Source organism: Ciconia boyciana, chromosome 6 (genome assembly GCF_034638445.1).
Source record: "Ciconia boyciana chromosome 6, ASM3463844v1, whole genome shotgun sequence".
In the NCBI taxonomy this organism is placed as follows: Eukaryota; Metazoa; Chordata; class Aves; order Ciconiiformes; family Ciconiidae; genus Ciconia; species Ciconia boyciana.
In genome coordinates, this window is record NC_132939.1 from 67,839,225 (window position 1) to 67,855,630 (window position 16,406).

Here is a 16,406-nt window from a genome sequence, read left to right on the forward strand (position 1 = left end):
GCCTGGTCTAGTCTTGTTCCTGTGTTACAGTAGAAAATAGAACAAGACTTGTTGATCTCCTAAGTTGTGGCTGGTTAGGAAAAAAAAAAAACATGCTCAGCATTATGTGGGGAAGCCTGCACAGAGGGGTTTACAGATCTCAGTGCTGGAGTGCTTGGATTTTGCGTCTACATGTATGACTCTAGTTTGGTAACAGTCATTCTCTGCAGTGTCTTCCCTTAGGGCAGGCAACTGCCTCTAACAGCGAAGGAAGAGCTGTGGAGATGGTACCAAGTTTGTGGAGTAACTGCTTCTTCCCCTTCTACTCCAGAAGGGTATTGAGCCCAGGGAATCAGTCCTGTGTGCTGAGCTGGCCTCCAGGCTGGTCTGGGTACACAGCTGAAATTGTAACTGCTGGGGAAGAGAGAATTTTTCTGGGATCTGAGAGGAAGCCCTGGTGTTCCTAAAGAACGGTCTTGAACTGCCAGATATGCAGGCATATAGGTTCCTGCAGCTTAGCAAGGAAAAGGCGTTGTAGTTCTCAGAATGTATCTTTGGGGGTCAACAGTCAATACTGGGGAATCAGCAACCTCTCCCTGGGCTGTTGGATAAGGTAGTGGACTGGCTCGATTTGTGCTCGATTCAGGCTGTTGGGAGCTTCATTTCCAGCCATGTTTCAATGAACACAACAGTTCTGAAGTACAAGGAGCCGTGGCATTAGCTGTTAATTTCTCCAACTGATACACATTTGTATCTGCCAGGACTCTATATTGAAAGGTTGAGCATATGGCTGAGCAATTACATACCTCAGTTTTTCTATTAACACTCAATTTTCACTTTGTGGAAAACAGTGAAGGAAAATGGTGAAATACTAAACAGTGACTATTCTCTGGTGGTGGTTGGGACACTACTGGCATGTAAAATTGTATTCACATCTCTGTAAACTTGGCCACCGTTCCCCTCCCAGTTCTCGTAGGCTTTCTTCTGTATCTGCTGTTCCTTTTGATGATACTAAGATTATGTGATCTTGTGGGGATAACAGGCTGGCTGCTGCAGTGTGTATATGCACTATCTTGAACAGCCTCGCCTTGGTCTGACTAGGCTCTGTGTCTTTTCTCTAACGCGCCCATAAAGTGAAGGAGATGATTTTAATACATTTGCATAGATGTAGTTAATCAGCGCGGTCCATTTTGTCACACCACAGGGGGATTGTCTCCTCTGGACTGTTTTGTCATGTTTAATTCTTTCAGGGACTGCAAACATATTCTTGGTTAACCTTGTTCACCTTTGGCGGTAAGTGAGACATCTCATACAGAATGTGATTGAGCTCAGCTGAAACTCCCCTGACAGCTCTAGCGGTTCCTCAGCGGGAGACAGAGGGGAGAAGAGAGCAATTATCAGCCAGAAAGATGCTGAATGCAGAACAGATGTGAACATGGGGAAAACAGCGTGACTGTCTTTCATGGCAAATTTACTACTGCGATGGGGAAGTCCCATCAAGGCTTTTTGAAAGGCGCACTGTTAACTGTTCCCGCTGTTATGTGCCATGGCAGGCAGCTAGTAGCATGAATGCAGCTTCTCTTCCCTTTCCTGCAGCACTGAGCTCGACAATTAATATAATGCACCCTTGAAATCCCCACGCCAAACAGCATCTGTTGTTGTCACCTCTTTTCTGCAGAAAATGGGAAGACAGCAGAAGAAAATGGGGCAGAAAATGTTCAGTTGAAAGGAAAAGGGGCGCCAGCCATCCTACGCTTTCACTAAGGCCCTAGAGGGCAGAAGTAGAGCAGAAAGTTAGGGGTCAGTGTCCTTATTGAGCTGAATAAGAGAGATTTAGCATTTCTTCAAAATAATGTCTAATTTTAAATATCCGCCATTGGAAAATGCTGATGGATAATTGGAAGGAGAACGTGCCCGCCTTGCTCACAAATGCAGTCTGCCTGGCCATCTGCTCTGACAGCAACAAATCCTGGATTGATTTGCGAATGTGATTAATTCAGCTAGGACGACTGGATTAAGGGATCAGCTAGAGACAATATTTATACCCTACCTCCAACTGTGAATGTGCAATTGTTTGGTTCAGAAGTACAAAACAAATTGTATAGCTGTAATACTGGAAGAATGGAAAAATAGATGCATCCCCTCAACAGCCCTTTTTTCCTTAGGTGGCTCCGTCCCAAGGTCTGTAAGTACAGTCTCACATAGGCCTGCTTTCCCTGTCTGTGAGGTGAAGCAGAGCTCTTCTCATTTTAAAGTGAGCTTCTACATCTTTATTCCCTATACTGATGCTGCTCTTGCTCTCCTCGCTGCAGTTTAGTTCTAAGATCTCAGAGCTACTGGCTCTGCGACCTTGTCCACGTGGCCCGGAGAGGCAGATGTGGAGTGTGAGCCAGCCACCCCACCCCGCTCCCTGCGCCTGAGGTTACTGATGGGAGAACTGGTACCTCTAGAGCCAGTGCAGGGCAGGACTTAAATCTTAAGAACAACCCCGGGGGGGTGGATTTCTAGCACTGGTAGAGCCTTGAGCTGATTTGATAATACGGATATAGCTGGAGAGATCAAAAGCAAGATTTGTAAAGGAATTTAGATATAGATGAAGGCTTTTGAAATCCTACTTAGTGTGATTTAAGTGTGTAAATACACATTGAGCCCAAAGGTGCTGTACTGAAGGCCACATGGGATGTCTGTGGGAGAACAGGGAGACCAAAGTCTCCTGCGTCCCGTGCTGACTCTTTATTCTCCCTCACAGATTTTCAAGCGTGCTGCAGATCTGCTGGGACTGAAAGACCTGCTTGGGGAAGCATGAGGCTGTGGTAATGGGGCTGTGTCTTCTGGCTGTTGACAAGACACCGAGCCCTGAATGGCTTATTTGTTTTAATATAAAGCAGAAGTTGCATGTATCTTCCCTCCTTTTGGGCAGAAACAATAATGAAGTTATAGCTGGTGGAAGAGTGAATGCTTCACTTGTCACAGTGAGTAGCTGCCCTGACTACCTTGATGCAATCTTACCACCATATCCAGCGGTGACCATGTTTCTGCTAAAACAATTAGCAGCGAAATAATTAACAAGGGAGACTTTTTTAGGTGTTGTCATTCAACACCAGATGTAATGCCATCTTAAAATGCTACCGCTATGGTTTCAGCTTGTTTATTCAGGCTGATATCGCTGCACTGGTTTATATTTGGATCAGAACCTAAAAGTCTTTCTTTGAAGAGCTAAGGACTAAGGGTGGCATTTTCAGAGTCATCGCTGCTACAGTTAGGCTAATGCAGAATGTTTTGGAAAATCCCCCTCTTAGTTTGTTAATGAGCAGCTGAATCCTGAAACATATTATAAAACGGTTCTTGAAAAAACAATTATTGGTCCCTTTGCCTGATCACACACTGGTATTACGCCATGGGCTCAGAATTGTATGGATAGCCATTAAGAGGAGCTCTACTCAGCGAGAGAAAAATGAACGCTGTTATTACAAGGACAGGTTGAGTATTCAGTATTTAGCCTATTAAAAGAAAGCTGTTGCTATCTGACAGTAAATGTTGGAAGGATTGAGGCCATGAGTGGATTCCATGAGATGTGCTGAGATGCCTGGCAGCCTCTGTGTTTTGAAATTGAGTTTTAAATGTGGTTCTTGTTTCTTTGAGACTTTCTTTCATGTGCAAAAGGAATTTATAACGTTAATTTGTTTATGTGGTCACATACATAACGGTAGAGTCTAAACAGGGATTCTAAAGATGAGTTAATTAGCGCAACAGGAAAGGATATTTGCCGGTTCAGAAAGGAAGTTGGTGCACTCGCAAGTCCAGGGATCTTTTCATCCTGCTGATCAAAGATTGAGCAGTGAACCAACAGCCTCCATCCTGGTGTCTGTTAGCGCATGAATGAGGTAAGCGGGTGCAGAGATTGCATCCTTTGCTGCTTCTGACATGTATTTAAAAGGTGTGCAGAAAGGTGACCACTGCTAGACTACATTAGAGGTACTTGTAGAGTCTCTTCTAAATTGTAGATAAATATTCAGATTTTCCCCTCCTGAAAACCCAGTAAGTGAAGTCTCTATTGAAGTCAGCAGGATTTTTATTACTGAGTTCAATAGTATTAGATTCTCCCCTGATATCTATAACTGATATAACTAGTTTTCCAGGCATATTATTTTTGATGTTGAAGAATGGGGTTAACCCATGCATTTCTACCATGATAATTCAGAGAAACTGCTCTGTAATCTTGCCTCACAGCTCTCTGCCAAAGCATTCTTGTCATGACCTGCTAGGGTCTTCTTTCTTCAGCTAAATCTTCCTTATGCACAGACTGCAACACGCGTGACTATGACTGATTCTGTGACTGTTTTCTGATAAGGACAAATACTTGAGAGGGATTTAAGATGAAGTGAACAGACACTGACATTTTCCCTTGGGATTCCAATCATGATTAAACTCAGTGAGTCCAGGCTAAAAGGAAGGTGCACTAAAAGCTATAGGTCATCTCTAGATCTCCACTGTGTCTTCCTTACCTGGTTTGCAAAGTTTAATCGGAGAAAATTCTGAGAAGATACACAGTTGTTGTTTGGTTTGAGATCCCAAAGAAATGAATGAAATGAGAATTGACTATACCCTTTTCTACAGAATTCGCTTTTAATTTCCTTTTGTATTACCTTAACAAAACAATCTATAATACAAGAAATCCTTCAATGAACAAATCTTCGTTGTACAAGATTACAGCTGCCTTCCACTTTTCCTGACAAGGTAACGGCACTTGAATGGTATGCAAGCATCAGAGGTGATAAAACATTGCATTCCTTGAGGCAGAAGCAGTATTAATTGCAAATGCAAGTACGTGGCTGACACACCTTTTTATTTTTAGTACTACACATCCCTATTGCACAACATTCTGTTGTACAAGAACACAGAATATAATTAGCAACATAGCAACACCGTTGCTTATTCGGGTGTAGAACAGATTGTTTGTTTCCCTTTTCTTTCCCCATATTTCAGCTAATATGGATCATACATCCTAATCCAAACCCATGAGCATCTGTTATAGCTGCAGTGCTGTGAAGGAAATCTTACTGCTGCAATGACTTACGTGTTCAAACAGCCGTGATGCTGCTGACAGCATCGTGGTGGCCAGCCCAGGTGCTACGTGAACAGCAGCTTGGCATAATCCTGTGTAGATTCCTTAGTGCATAATTATGTGTCCTGAAGTACAAAGTCCTGTGTTAAAAGTGAGCCTGGTGGCTTGTAGTGGGTCTTGTGGGGAGCCAGATCTCTTTCATGAGCAATATTAGTAAACTTGGTGCCAAAGCATCTGTAATTCTGCAGGGCTTTGTCGCCAGGGAGGCTCTGTGTTCTCCCCCAGGGCTCTGTGTTGGGGCAAGTTCTGTTTAATATCTTTATCAATGATCTGGACGAGGGGATTGAGTGCACCCTCAGTAAGTCTGCAGATGACACCAAGCTGGGCATGAGTGTTGATCTGCTTGAGGGCAGGAAGGCTCTGCAGAGGGACCCAGACAGGCTGGATCGATGGGCCAAGGCCAACTGTATGAGGTTCAACAAGGCTCAGTGCAAGGTCCTGCACTTGGGTCACAGCAACCCCATGCAACGCTACAGGCTTGGGGAAGAGTGGCTGGAAAGCTGCCTGGCAGAGAAGGACCTGGGGGTGTTGGCTGACAGCCGCTTGAATGTGAGCCAGCAGTGTGCCCAGGTGGCCAAGAAGGCCAATGGCATCCTGGCTTGTATCAAAAACAGTGTGGCCAGCAGGACTAGGGCAGTGATCGTGCCCCTGTACTCGGCACTGGTGAGGCCGCACCTCGAATGCTGTGTTCAGTGTTGGGCCCCTCACTACAAGAGAGACATTGAGGGGCTGGAGCGTGTCCAGAGAAGGGCAACGGAGCTGGGGAAGGGTCTGGAGCAGAAGTCTTAGGAGGAACGGCCGAGGGAACTGGGGTTGTTCAGCCTGGAGAAAAGGAGGCTGAGGGGAGACCTCATCGCTCTCTACAACTGCCTGAAAGGAGGCTGTAGAGAGGTGGGGTCGGTCTCTTCTCCCAGGTGACAAGTGATAGGACAAGAGGAAATGGCCTCAAGTTGCGCCAGGGGAGGTTTAGACTGGATATTAGGAAATTTTACTTCACCGAAAGGGTTGTCCAGCATTGGAACAGGCTGCCCAGGGAAGGGGTTGAGTCCCCATCCCTGGAGGTATTTAAAAGCCATTTGGCTGAGGTGCTTAGGGACATGGTGTAGTGGTGGGCTTGGCAGTGTCAGGTTTACGGTTGGACTCGATGATCTTGAAGGTCTTTTCCAACCTATATGATTCTGTGATTCTGTGCTACAGTTAAAGCAGTGGCCAGTGATGGTCACTATTATCTGGGTGCCTTTTCAAGTAAGTATCTACCTCGAATGGATCAAACCGCTGGTTTCCATATTGTGGTCGAAAACCACCATTCCCTGGTGCCAAGGTGTAACAGCATCTCTGCACACGTCCTCTGTTTCTTTACCTCCCACAGCTTTTCTGATGCAAATGACCCTCCTGGACAGCTTAGGGAAAGCCTGAAACGGGGAGTTTGAACGCTGAGCATCAGGTCTTCCAGCAAAGTCCAGTCAAATGGCCTTGGGAGTCAGTGTATCTGGGTGGCTCGAGGCTACTCGAAGTAAGAAATAAACAGTGTGCTAATAAATAAGGCCTAATGAAGCATCAAATAAGTGACATGTAGAAAAGTTAAGTGATTGCAGAAGACGACTTTGGTCCCCTGTTGTATCTAACGCACTGCTCAGGAGTGAGGGATGAGGAGTGGTCGGGAGGTGGCCGCGATGCACTGCCAGGGGCTCAAGAGCCACAGCGGTGTGAACGGGCAGTACCAGCCGCTGGCACAAGTGAGCCCCCCCATGACTCAAGATCCGTACCCCACTGTATGTGTTTCCTTCCGCAAAACACAAACACGGTGGTTGCTCTCTTCCTAATCCGTCCTGTCACTCCAAAATGGAAGGAAACCGCAAGGGGCTCGGCCCTTACTGATGTTCGTATTGCTGGGTGGTCGTCTTGTCTGGCCCCCTTGGAAGGGGATGGGACGGCTCCTGGGGCAGAGCTGCCCGGGCTGCAGTACTCGCCCCACGCTCACTCATTCTTTTGTTTTCTTATCTTTTAATTAATATTCACTAAGGTTAATTTTTAAATCTGTTTTCTGGGTTTCACATTGAAGTTTTGTTGGTCATAATGATACCGCAGTGATTTTATGAGACTAGTTTGTGGACAAGATGAGTGAGTTCATCCTGAAAGATCAACTTCATGTTCGCAACAACTGATTTGCTAAAGACAGCCCATTTGCTGCAGTTTTCCCTCTTATTTTGGTGAAGGAAATAAAACTTCTGCTCATCTCTCACTGTGACACACAATTAATTGCATGTAAAGCAGATATCGCTGGAAAACACTGTTCACTCTTTGGCAGCTGTTATTTTTATGGAAATCATTACTTAACACTGCTCATCTGGAGGAAACGATTGCAGCAATACTACCCAGGCTTTCCTTTATTGCAAGGTATCACCGCTGAAAACTGAAACGACTTTTATATCACCCTGCAGAAGGAAAATTTGTGACGTTCTCCTCAAACTATTTGTTTTCTTGCTGTTTCTTTTGAGCAAGCCCCAAATTGTATCGATTTGTGCCTCCTCTGGGGCATGCACAGCGCACCCTTCTCCGCTGTTTCTTCCGAAGAGAAATTTGCCATCTTCCCTTGTCTCCAGACGTAGCTCGGACTTACCAGGTCATCACCCCTGACACGGCCCTGCGTCTACTGTCACCGCACGCCCGTCTCCCACATTTCAACCTGAAGAACATCTTCTCGTCTAGCTTTCGCTCAAATTCCATTTTCAAGTTGATTTTTACCCCCGTTTCCTCGTTCCCCGGTTGCGGGGGGGTTGCCGATGTATATTCCCACGCCCTGCCGGTCCCCGCCGCGATCGCGGCCTCTTTGGCTGCAGGCGACAACGCGGGAGGTGCCGCCCCCCGTCAGGAAATGGCGCCCCGCGCCCTGGCGGTGGTGCCGGCGGGCCCCGGCAGGGGGCGCCCGCCGCGGGGCGGGTGGTTCGGCGGCTGCGCGGCAGCGGGCCCGGCCCGGCCCGGCCCGGCGGTGAATGATCGCGCCCGGCATCCCCCGCGCCGCTCCCGCCCCGCCGCGGCTCGCCCGGCCCCGCCGCCATGGCCTTCACGTTCGCCGCCTTCTGCTATATGCTGGCACTGCTGCTCACCGCCGCCCTCATCTTCTTCGCCATCTGGCATGTGAGTGCGTGTGGGGGGGCGGGCGGCCGGCCGGTAGCGCCGTCCCTCCCGCGCGGCCGGAGGGGCGGGTGTCCCTCGTCCCGTCCCGTCCCGCCGCCCGCGCTGAGGGGACGGTGGCCGGGCCGGGGACGGCTCCTGCCGGTGCGGCCCTTTCCCGTGGAGCCGCCGCTCCCCGGGCGGAGGCCCTGGGCGCTCCCCGGCCCGCTCTCCCGCGGAGGCCGGCGCAGGCCGCGGGGGCCGGGCCGCCTGCCCGGGCCGGGGAGGGGTCCGCCCGCCGCCAGAAGGGGCCGCCCCGATGGCCGTGTTTTCCCGCTCTTTGTGTCGGTCCCGGGGCAGTTTAAAGCCCGAGCACCGCCGGCGGGGCGCGGCCGCCCCTCACGCCGTCCTGCCGCGGGTGCCTTCGCCGGCAGGAGGACAGCGAGAGGAGCGGGATTTTGGGGCGGGGGAAGGGGCTCGGCCCGGGCCGCCTTCGGCAGCGGCGGGCACTGAGGTCGGCCGAAACCGAATGTGAAACGGCGGCCAGGGCGGCTGGGGAAGGGCGGCGGGCCGGCCTGCCCGGCCGAAACGCCTTGCGGGGGTCTCCCGTGAGCAGCCCCCCGAGGGTTTCCCCACAGAGCCGGGCCGTGAGGGCTGGAGGCTCCTGGAGATCTGCTCTCTGCCTGCAGGCTGCCGGCCTGCCCTTCCCCAGCGCAGGGCCGCGGTGGAGGCCGAGGTATCGCGCCCAGTCCCCACCTTCGTCGTTACCTTGGCGAGGTGGAAACCTAGCAGCGCTTGTCTGCGGATAAAATTAATTTTCAAGTGCTGATATAAGATACATCCATTTTATTAAACTGTATTTTAAACGAGCGCAGTCTTTTTAAAATAGCGGTTGAAAATGTTTTAGTCTGAAGTCAGTTTGGCCACTTCTTTAACAGAAATAGAGAGTGAAGTGTTGCACTCTTCTCATGCTTTATCTTAAGACTTAGTTTTGGAGATTTTTTTTTTCAGTATTATTATTTTTTGGAGAGTTTTCTATCTTCAACCCGGCACAGGGAAAGCCAGGAACCTGCCTTGGGTCAGCTATGAGGTACTGCTCTAGGCGAGGACGCGAGGAGGATGTTGTTCTTGGCGCTATTTCAAGCTTCCTAGTTATCCTTAACAAAAACCGTTCTGTTGTAATAAAGCCCTGTCCTGGGCTTATACTGAATATAAATGAATCTCATACAGATAATAAGTTGCTCTGTCTTAAGACTTTTTTAATGTTCGGTATGATATTTGTTCTGTGGACGTGGCTTTTGTTGTATTTCATGCTGCGTCTTTGATTTTTATGGCATGAAAAGGTCGAGCATACGTGGCTTTTTATGGATGCACCTTTTGGACAAATGTGGGGTCAGCATTTATTTTGACAATGAGACAAAATGTTTGGCTGCTTTTAAGATTGCTCTTGCTTTTTCTTGATGAACAAAGCCTGTGTCAGGTTCCTGCTGGCAACTGAGAGTCGGTCAGGGCACAGAGGGGGTCTGTGCAGAGCGAGCGGGGTTAAAAACTGCTGAGAGGGACGTTGGGAATTCCTTGCTGGTGGGGAGGTAAAAAAGTAGGGTATGGGCAAAGGTCTGTGAATGCCTGAAGGATCTTCTGTTTTCTTGGTTGTATAACCTATTTCAAATGTGTCTTACCTGGGGGTTTATGACATAAGAACGTACTCAGGAGAAATTTCGTTCCTGGATAGGACGGCAGCACTTGAACCATATGGCTCTGTACCAAAATGTTACTTTTCACTGATAAAAAAATACGTTGTTGCTTCTGGACTGAAAAATCACAACTGTTTCAATTTTTTTCTAGATTATCGCATTTGATGAACTGAAGACGGATTACAAGAATCCCATAGACCAATGTAATACACTCAATCCTGTAAGTAGCATGCTAAACGTTTTTTAAATAAATGTATGTAAAGTGATTGGTTTTGGTGTTATCTTGATATAGGCAATAGAAGTTTTTCTATCAAACTAGGCAATAGAATTGCATCTGGGTGGACAAAACCTAGCTGTTTGATAGAAGTTCTAGGGAAAATTCTCTGTCTGATTCTTTGCTTTCAAGTTGAATATTCTGACTGTTATTAATCTGCTGGTGATCTTGTCAGCTGTCGTACTAACATTCTTTCAATCTGCTTTCTACGTTTTCGGCACAAAGACAGTTGAAAAGGTCAAAAAGATTAAAAGAGTCAAAATTGCATTAAAGGTGTGTACTGCTTTTCAGTTTAATGTTTTTAATGCCACTTTCATTTCGTTAGGAACATTTGTAATACTATTAAGCTGTTTTGTTTAGTGTGCCTGTTCATCTGCTCGTGATTTGTTTGTTGGGGTTGAGAACAACTTCATGGATTTCCATATTTTGTGCAAAACAATTTTGCTTGCTTACCCAGTGAAGTGGGGAAAACTGTTACATGCCTGTTATATACGTCCCAGCGATGAGCTGCAGTAACTTCAGTTAGAAGGAAATAGTACATTTCAAGCACGATTTATTGAACCCTGAGATTACAGGAATTAAGCATTGACCAAGTAAATTCTGATCTTGTTTGAGGGTTTAGGTGGGCGTGATGCGGTAGGTGTTATCTTCACTTCTTTGTTTTATGTTCCAGGATGAGGGGTGTATCTTGGTGTCCTCTTGGATGCAACTCTGACACTCCTTGGTTTGTGAAAAGACTTTGAGACAAACTATTTGCTTGCATCTGTAACAGGCCAATAATAAAAGGGATACTTGTTACATATAGTTTGATAGAGCAGGTTTTTAGTGCATTTCTCATGGTTTTTACTTTGGCTTGGTGTGCCCAGGCTGAGGTAGAATGTAAGGGCAGCACAGCAATGCAGCCTGGACTGTAACTTTATGGTGTTTTGAAGAGTTAAGTAAATCATGCAAATGAAAAATGAATTTGCAGTAGCTGGTGGGGGGGGGGAAATGCATGTTAGACATACAGCACGTAAATTGACAGCGAGTATTACAGCATGAGAACAGGTGGGGAGGAGAAGAGGTGATCGGCAGAGGGTTGCATCTCAGCAAGGTTTGATGCTTGGATAGCTGTGCATCTAACAGTTTCCCTTGCTTGGTCTGTTTTACAGTCATTTCTGCTACAGTATGGGGGAAGGCAAATTCTCATCGCATTTATGCATTATGATCTTATCGCAACCTTTGAAGTATTATAATGCGCATGTTTAACGCAAATATTAACCTTCTGTTAACCCACATGCATGTAGTGTTTATTGATATGATAGCTTTGTGAATTGAAAATATTAAATAACTTAATATTTGCTGTTCTTGTGAAAGGAGATTGGCCACTAAAAGTGAAGTTAAGATCCAGACTCTTGAAGGGATCTGGTAGATGGTGCTGGACAAACACACTGAAATGGTGTTTTCTTGTACAAAGAATCAAAAATCCTGGTAGGAATCGAGACACCTCGGTAGAAAGATTAGCACAAAATAGTAACTGCTTAGTGCACTGTTGATGCCTTCTCTTCCCTGCTCCTATTATAGTAGTATCTCTTCTCACCAACGACATTTCTTCCTCCCTCGCTTCTGTGATAAATACCATGGTGGAATATGATGTAGTTAATTTTCTTTTAGGACAACCAGGGAGGATAAAATATGGTAGATTTGAAAGAGACAAGTATTCTGGTGTAGGAGTAGGGTATAATAAGCAAGATAAAGAAAAAGTGTGTTTTGAGATGTGTAGTTCAATAAACTACAGATTTTCCGACCTGGTAAATGTGTCTCAGCAGGCTGCCAAATGCATTGTGTTTTGGATAGGGGGGTGGTGGTTGTTCTACTATAAAGAGTTGCCAAGTTGTAAATGGTAAGTATACAAAGAAGGATCTGGACAAAAATATTTACTTGAAACAGTTCATGTATGACAGCTTATTTTTGTTGATGTTGATGCAACTTTGCTTTGTTTGGTATTCTTCATTTAGAGAAGCAGAGTGTTGTAGCAAAGTAGGTGGTGAGAATGTCTGTTTGTTGGTAGTATTTAGATTTCTAGGAAGATATTTTGGGGGTTTAAAAGCAGTGTCTGCTTAGAGAGAATGAAAAAAAAATTATAAACCACTGAAACTTCAATGTAGTCATCCTATGCCAGGTTAGTCATCTCACACAGAAAAAGAGGGGCAGAGTGTGTTGTGTGTACGTGTATTTGCGTGCGCACACACATGTGCACATACGGGCAATTTAAATCTTCGGCTAGAAATGGAGTATTTTTCATGAGGAGATGTTTTAGTGGTCCTGAGTTGAGAAGTGAAAAGCTTACTGATTTGCTGCTTTCTGAATTGTGTGATGAAGGAGTAAATGATATCACTTGGGGGTGACTTGGTCTAGAAGATTTTGCTCTTGTGGTGGGTGTGAGATTTTGCTGGCTCTCTGCATGCATTTAATCTATGTATCTCTCCATATTATTCCTATTAATAATACTAATACAACCTGGCATTTCACGCTTTCTGTGATTTCATAATAAACTGATAAGTAGCTCTGTGGGCTTCTGCTGGCAAGCATGATACCGTAAAGCATGCATATTAGGTACTTGTGAAGGAAACCGAAGCTGGCTAATACGCCCTGAACTGTACGTGCATAGCTGCTGTCGTGCCCTCCTGCGCTGCAGGCAGCACAGCGTTCGTCTCTGCAGACCGATGTGCCTAACAACGTAGCTGCTGATTTGGTTTGATAAAGCTTTGCCTAGGATATTACATTTTGGAAAGAGTTTGAATTTGAAAAATGATGTCTGTGCGAATACCAAAACAAAGCTGTAAAATAGGAAAACGCAAACCAACTTTTTGCCTACAAACCATTATATGGAGCATGTTTCCTACTGATATTTCTCTGTTGCATGAGCAGAAATATCTCTATGCTCTCTTCTGTTATGAAGGTCACGTATAAAGCGTGGAATCTGCTAACAGTGCACTTAGTTTTTTATTGCTTCTATTAAAATATTGATCTGAGCATTTAATTTTATAAATTTTTCTTCTCTGTTCATGAATATCATGTGAAAACAGCAAGGCACGTACTGCTGGTTGCTGTTTTCGCTTTCTGCAGTCTTGTTCTTGTTAGTGTTGTTTTTTAATAATATTTTTTAAAGAATAGCTTACCTCCAAAATAGATTAAACACCACACACTTTGCTTTGAGCGAAACTTCTAACTCATATTTTTCTTTTCCAGCTTGTACTTCCAGAGTACCTCATCCATGCATTCTTCTGTGTTATGTTTCTCTGTGCAGCAGAGTGGCTTACACTGGGTCTCAATATGCCTTTGTTGGCTTATCATATTTGGAGGTAATATTGACGAGTCTGGTATCTCTGTACTCACGTTAATTGTTACTCATTCTCCTGTTGCAGTGCTTCCTGTTAAGTGTCCAGTGTCTTTGGCAAATGAAGATGCTTTCTGATACAACATTGAGAAAGTTTATGTCACGGCTATAAAATAAGAACCATCACTTTGCTTTCTCTGTCACTTTTATTTGTTATTCTCTTGGGCTATGCAAGAATCGAGTTGTGTTGTGTGCGTGTTAAAGGTAGCTGACACATCAAAGGCATACTGATACCGCAGATTCACAGTGTGGATTGCCAGTAGAAGTGGCAATCTTGCTTTCCTCCAGCACTAAGATGTGGGCACCACCTCTCCTTGTGCTGGTGTTAGTCCTGTGCAGGGAGCTGCCGGAGGGAGCTGGTCTGGTTGAAACGTAACCCAGCAAAACAGCTTTCACTGCGTGGCTGTGGCTGTGCTAGTCCTGGCGTGAGGAGGAATCAGAGGGGTGGAGGTAGGACTGTTCCTTTTGCCAGCAGCCTGCGTTAAACTACAATTTCAGGATCATTTTGTAGTGACCTGTATGAGTATTCCTTCAGCGTGGTAGCCAGTGTGCGTTGCATTAATGAGAGGAGGCTGTAGGTTATGTAGGGTTATACGCTGGTCTCTTCTCCAGCTTTTCCAACCCTTTTGTAAGGAATCCTGTTTTTCACTTACTTATAAATTTGTCCCATTTCCTTTTGGCGTACCAGAGTTTAGCATGGTTGAAGGCTGAGGTAAGCCGTTGCAGCACTGTCTGAAAGCTCTTCTGTAGGCACGTTTAGTTTGGAGCTTTGTATTGCTCTTGCAGTTCGCCATCTCCTGCATGGAGCTGATGGACTTTGCTGTAAGCGGTGTGATTCCTTGTCTCAGTTCTGGCATTGGTGGGTGGTGGGCAGGAACTTATGTTTCCCATCACAGTCGCCACAAAACTAACTGTGCATCACTTTCAGGTACATGAGTAGACCTGTGATGAGTGGCCCTGGTCTGTATGATCCTACAACCATCATGAATGCAGATATTTTAGCCTATTGCCAGAAAGAAGGATGGTGCAAATTAGCATTCTACCTTCTATCATTTTTCTACTACTTATATGGGTAAGTTTTTTCCTCTGTCTCCCATCTAATCTTCAGTCTGAATTTTTTTTTTAATTGGGCTCAGTGCACAAGAGAAATTTTGTACATAGGAATATATATAATGCCAACATTCCTGAAAAAGAATCCACAGTTTCCATTTATTCTGTTTTAAAATTAAAGTCTTAATTTGGTCAGAATTACAAATTTGAATCTGTATACCATGACTGGAGACCTGAAAGCTCCGAGCTTGTCTTCTTTGAAGCATAATATAATACCCCCCCAGTGTTTCCATTAAGCAGCTGGAACAGTAATATTTTTCGAGTAAGTAGGTATTTTGATGTAAATATGATCTGTGGTGAAGTCAAAGGTAGAGGAGCCGTTCCAAGAGTTAAAAGGGGTGGGATGCACAGAAGCCAGTGCCACCGCATGGTTCCTCTTCCCAATTCTTCCTTCAAGCCAAAAGCCAGCTCGCTGCTTGGTCCTCCCGTCTGTTCTGGGTGGTGTGACACGGGAACCGGCGTGCAGTCCTCCTTCCGAGTGGCACGCTGTGCTTCTTGCAACACAGCTGGAATAGTTCAGGCTTTTGACACGTAGGTGTCGTGTCTATACAGGGCTCCCTGTTATAATGTCACTCGATGTAGCGACAACGGGTTGTTGCATCGGTTTGTGTCGTGCTTTATAATCCCCTTCTGATGTGTTGGTGACTTTGTGTAAAATCTTCGGGCACAATCCCTGTACCTCACGCAGATTTGTTCCTTAGAATATATGACTGTGTAATTAAATGTATAATGCTAATCAAAATGGTGCATCTTAATATTTTTATTTTATTTTCCAGCATGATTTATGTTCTGGTGAGCTCTTAAGAAGACATTCAGCAAGCTCTGTTCCAGTTAAGTGCATGCAAAAGCCACAAAATACGGATTCTTTACAACGAGAACCTCTTACCAAGATTAAATATGGAATCTGATGATCGCATTTGCGTTAGAAAACGACTCCCCTATTTTTAAAATATTTCCACATTTTATACTTGTGGAAAGACTGTTTTCTTATATTTTACTGGGACGCTGAAATTAAAGAATTACATGTAAATTAATGTAAAGATTACTGGGTTTTGAAAAGTTTTGACTTTGCACTCCATAAGGAACAGCCGTAATCTTCAAGTAGGTATGCGTTACTGGCTAGCCTTAGTACACTAGGGATTTGCTTTAGGCTGGGCTTCGTAGTGGCTCCTTTGGACTTGCGTATCCCACTCTAACTATAAATCAGCTGTAGCTGCTGAGTGCTGGGGAAGGACTGGAAGAGCTGGGGGTTTTACCTGTAGGCAATGCTGGTCTGAAGAGATGAATTCATGGACACAGTTGCAAAAATAGGAGTTCTATTTGGGTTTATTTTATTTTATTTTATTTTCTATCTGGTTCATCTTTCCCTGTCTATGCACAGTTCAGAGATTTCTGTATTTTCACCGAATGTTAGCCTTGCTTTAATCTCAAGCATATGCCATTGTGATAGGAGAAGTTGAATTGTCCACAAAGGAGTGAATTTAAATGATGATTTTTTTTTTAAATGTCTGTGCTGTCTTATTAACAAATGGACAAACCTACAACATTTATCAAGCCCAATGATGAAAATACTCTTGAGTTTAAGAGTAATACTACAGACCTTTTCAAAGCAGAAAGTGAGATTGTGAAACTGCCCTGCTGTTCCTTAGTGCAATAAATAATAAAAAAAAAAATCTCACATTCAGAAACACTTATTTTTACCTGGTGCCTTGTTTCATTTTTAAATTGAAC

General features: G+C 45.1%; 1 protein-coding gene across 1 annotated transcript; it reads left to right on the top strand.

Moving 5' to 3' along the window:
• Nucleotides 1–8,057: 8,057 nt before the first annotated feature.
• Nucleotides 8,058–16,369, top strand: CNIH1 (cornichon family member 1). Its single transcript, XM_072864612.1, has 5 exons — nt 8,058–8,242; nt 10,064–10,132; nt 13,418–13,530; nt 14,494–14,637; nt 15,452–16,369. Exons 1-5 carry the CDS (start codon nt 8,162–8,164, stop codon nt 15,477–15,479), a joined length of 435 nt encoding a protein of 144 aa, XP_072720713.1. The 5' UTR covers nt 8,058–8,161; the 3' UTR covers nt 15,480–16,369.
• Nucleotides 16,370–16,406: the final 37 nt, after the last annotated feature.

What these genes read in the sequence shown, in the direction of transcription:
- CNIH1 (XM_072864612.1), top strand. Translation starts at nt 8,162, where the DNA reads ATGGCCTTCACGTTCGCCGCCTTCTGCTATATGCTGGCACTGCTGCTC. An exon ending in TCTTCTTCGCCATCTGGCAT is followed by an intron (nt 8,243 to 10,063) that starts GTGAGTGCGTGT and finishes ATTTTTTTCTAG; the next exon opens with ATTATCGCATTTGATGAACT. An exon ending in AATGTAATACACTCAATCCT is followed by an intron (nt 10,133 to 13,417) that starts GTAAGTAGCATG and finishes TTTCTTTTCCAG; the next exon opens with CTTGTACTTCCAGAGTACCT.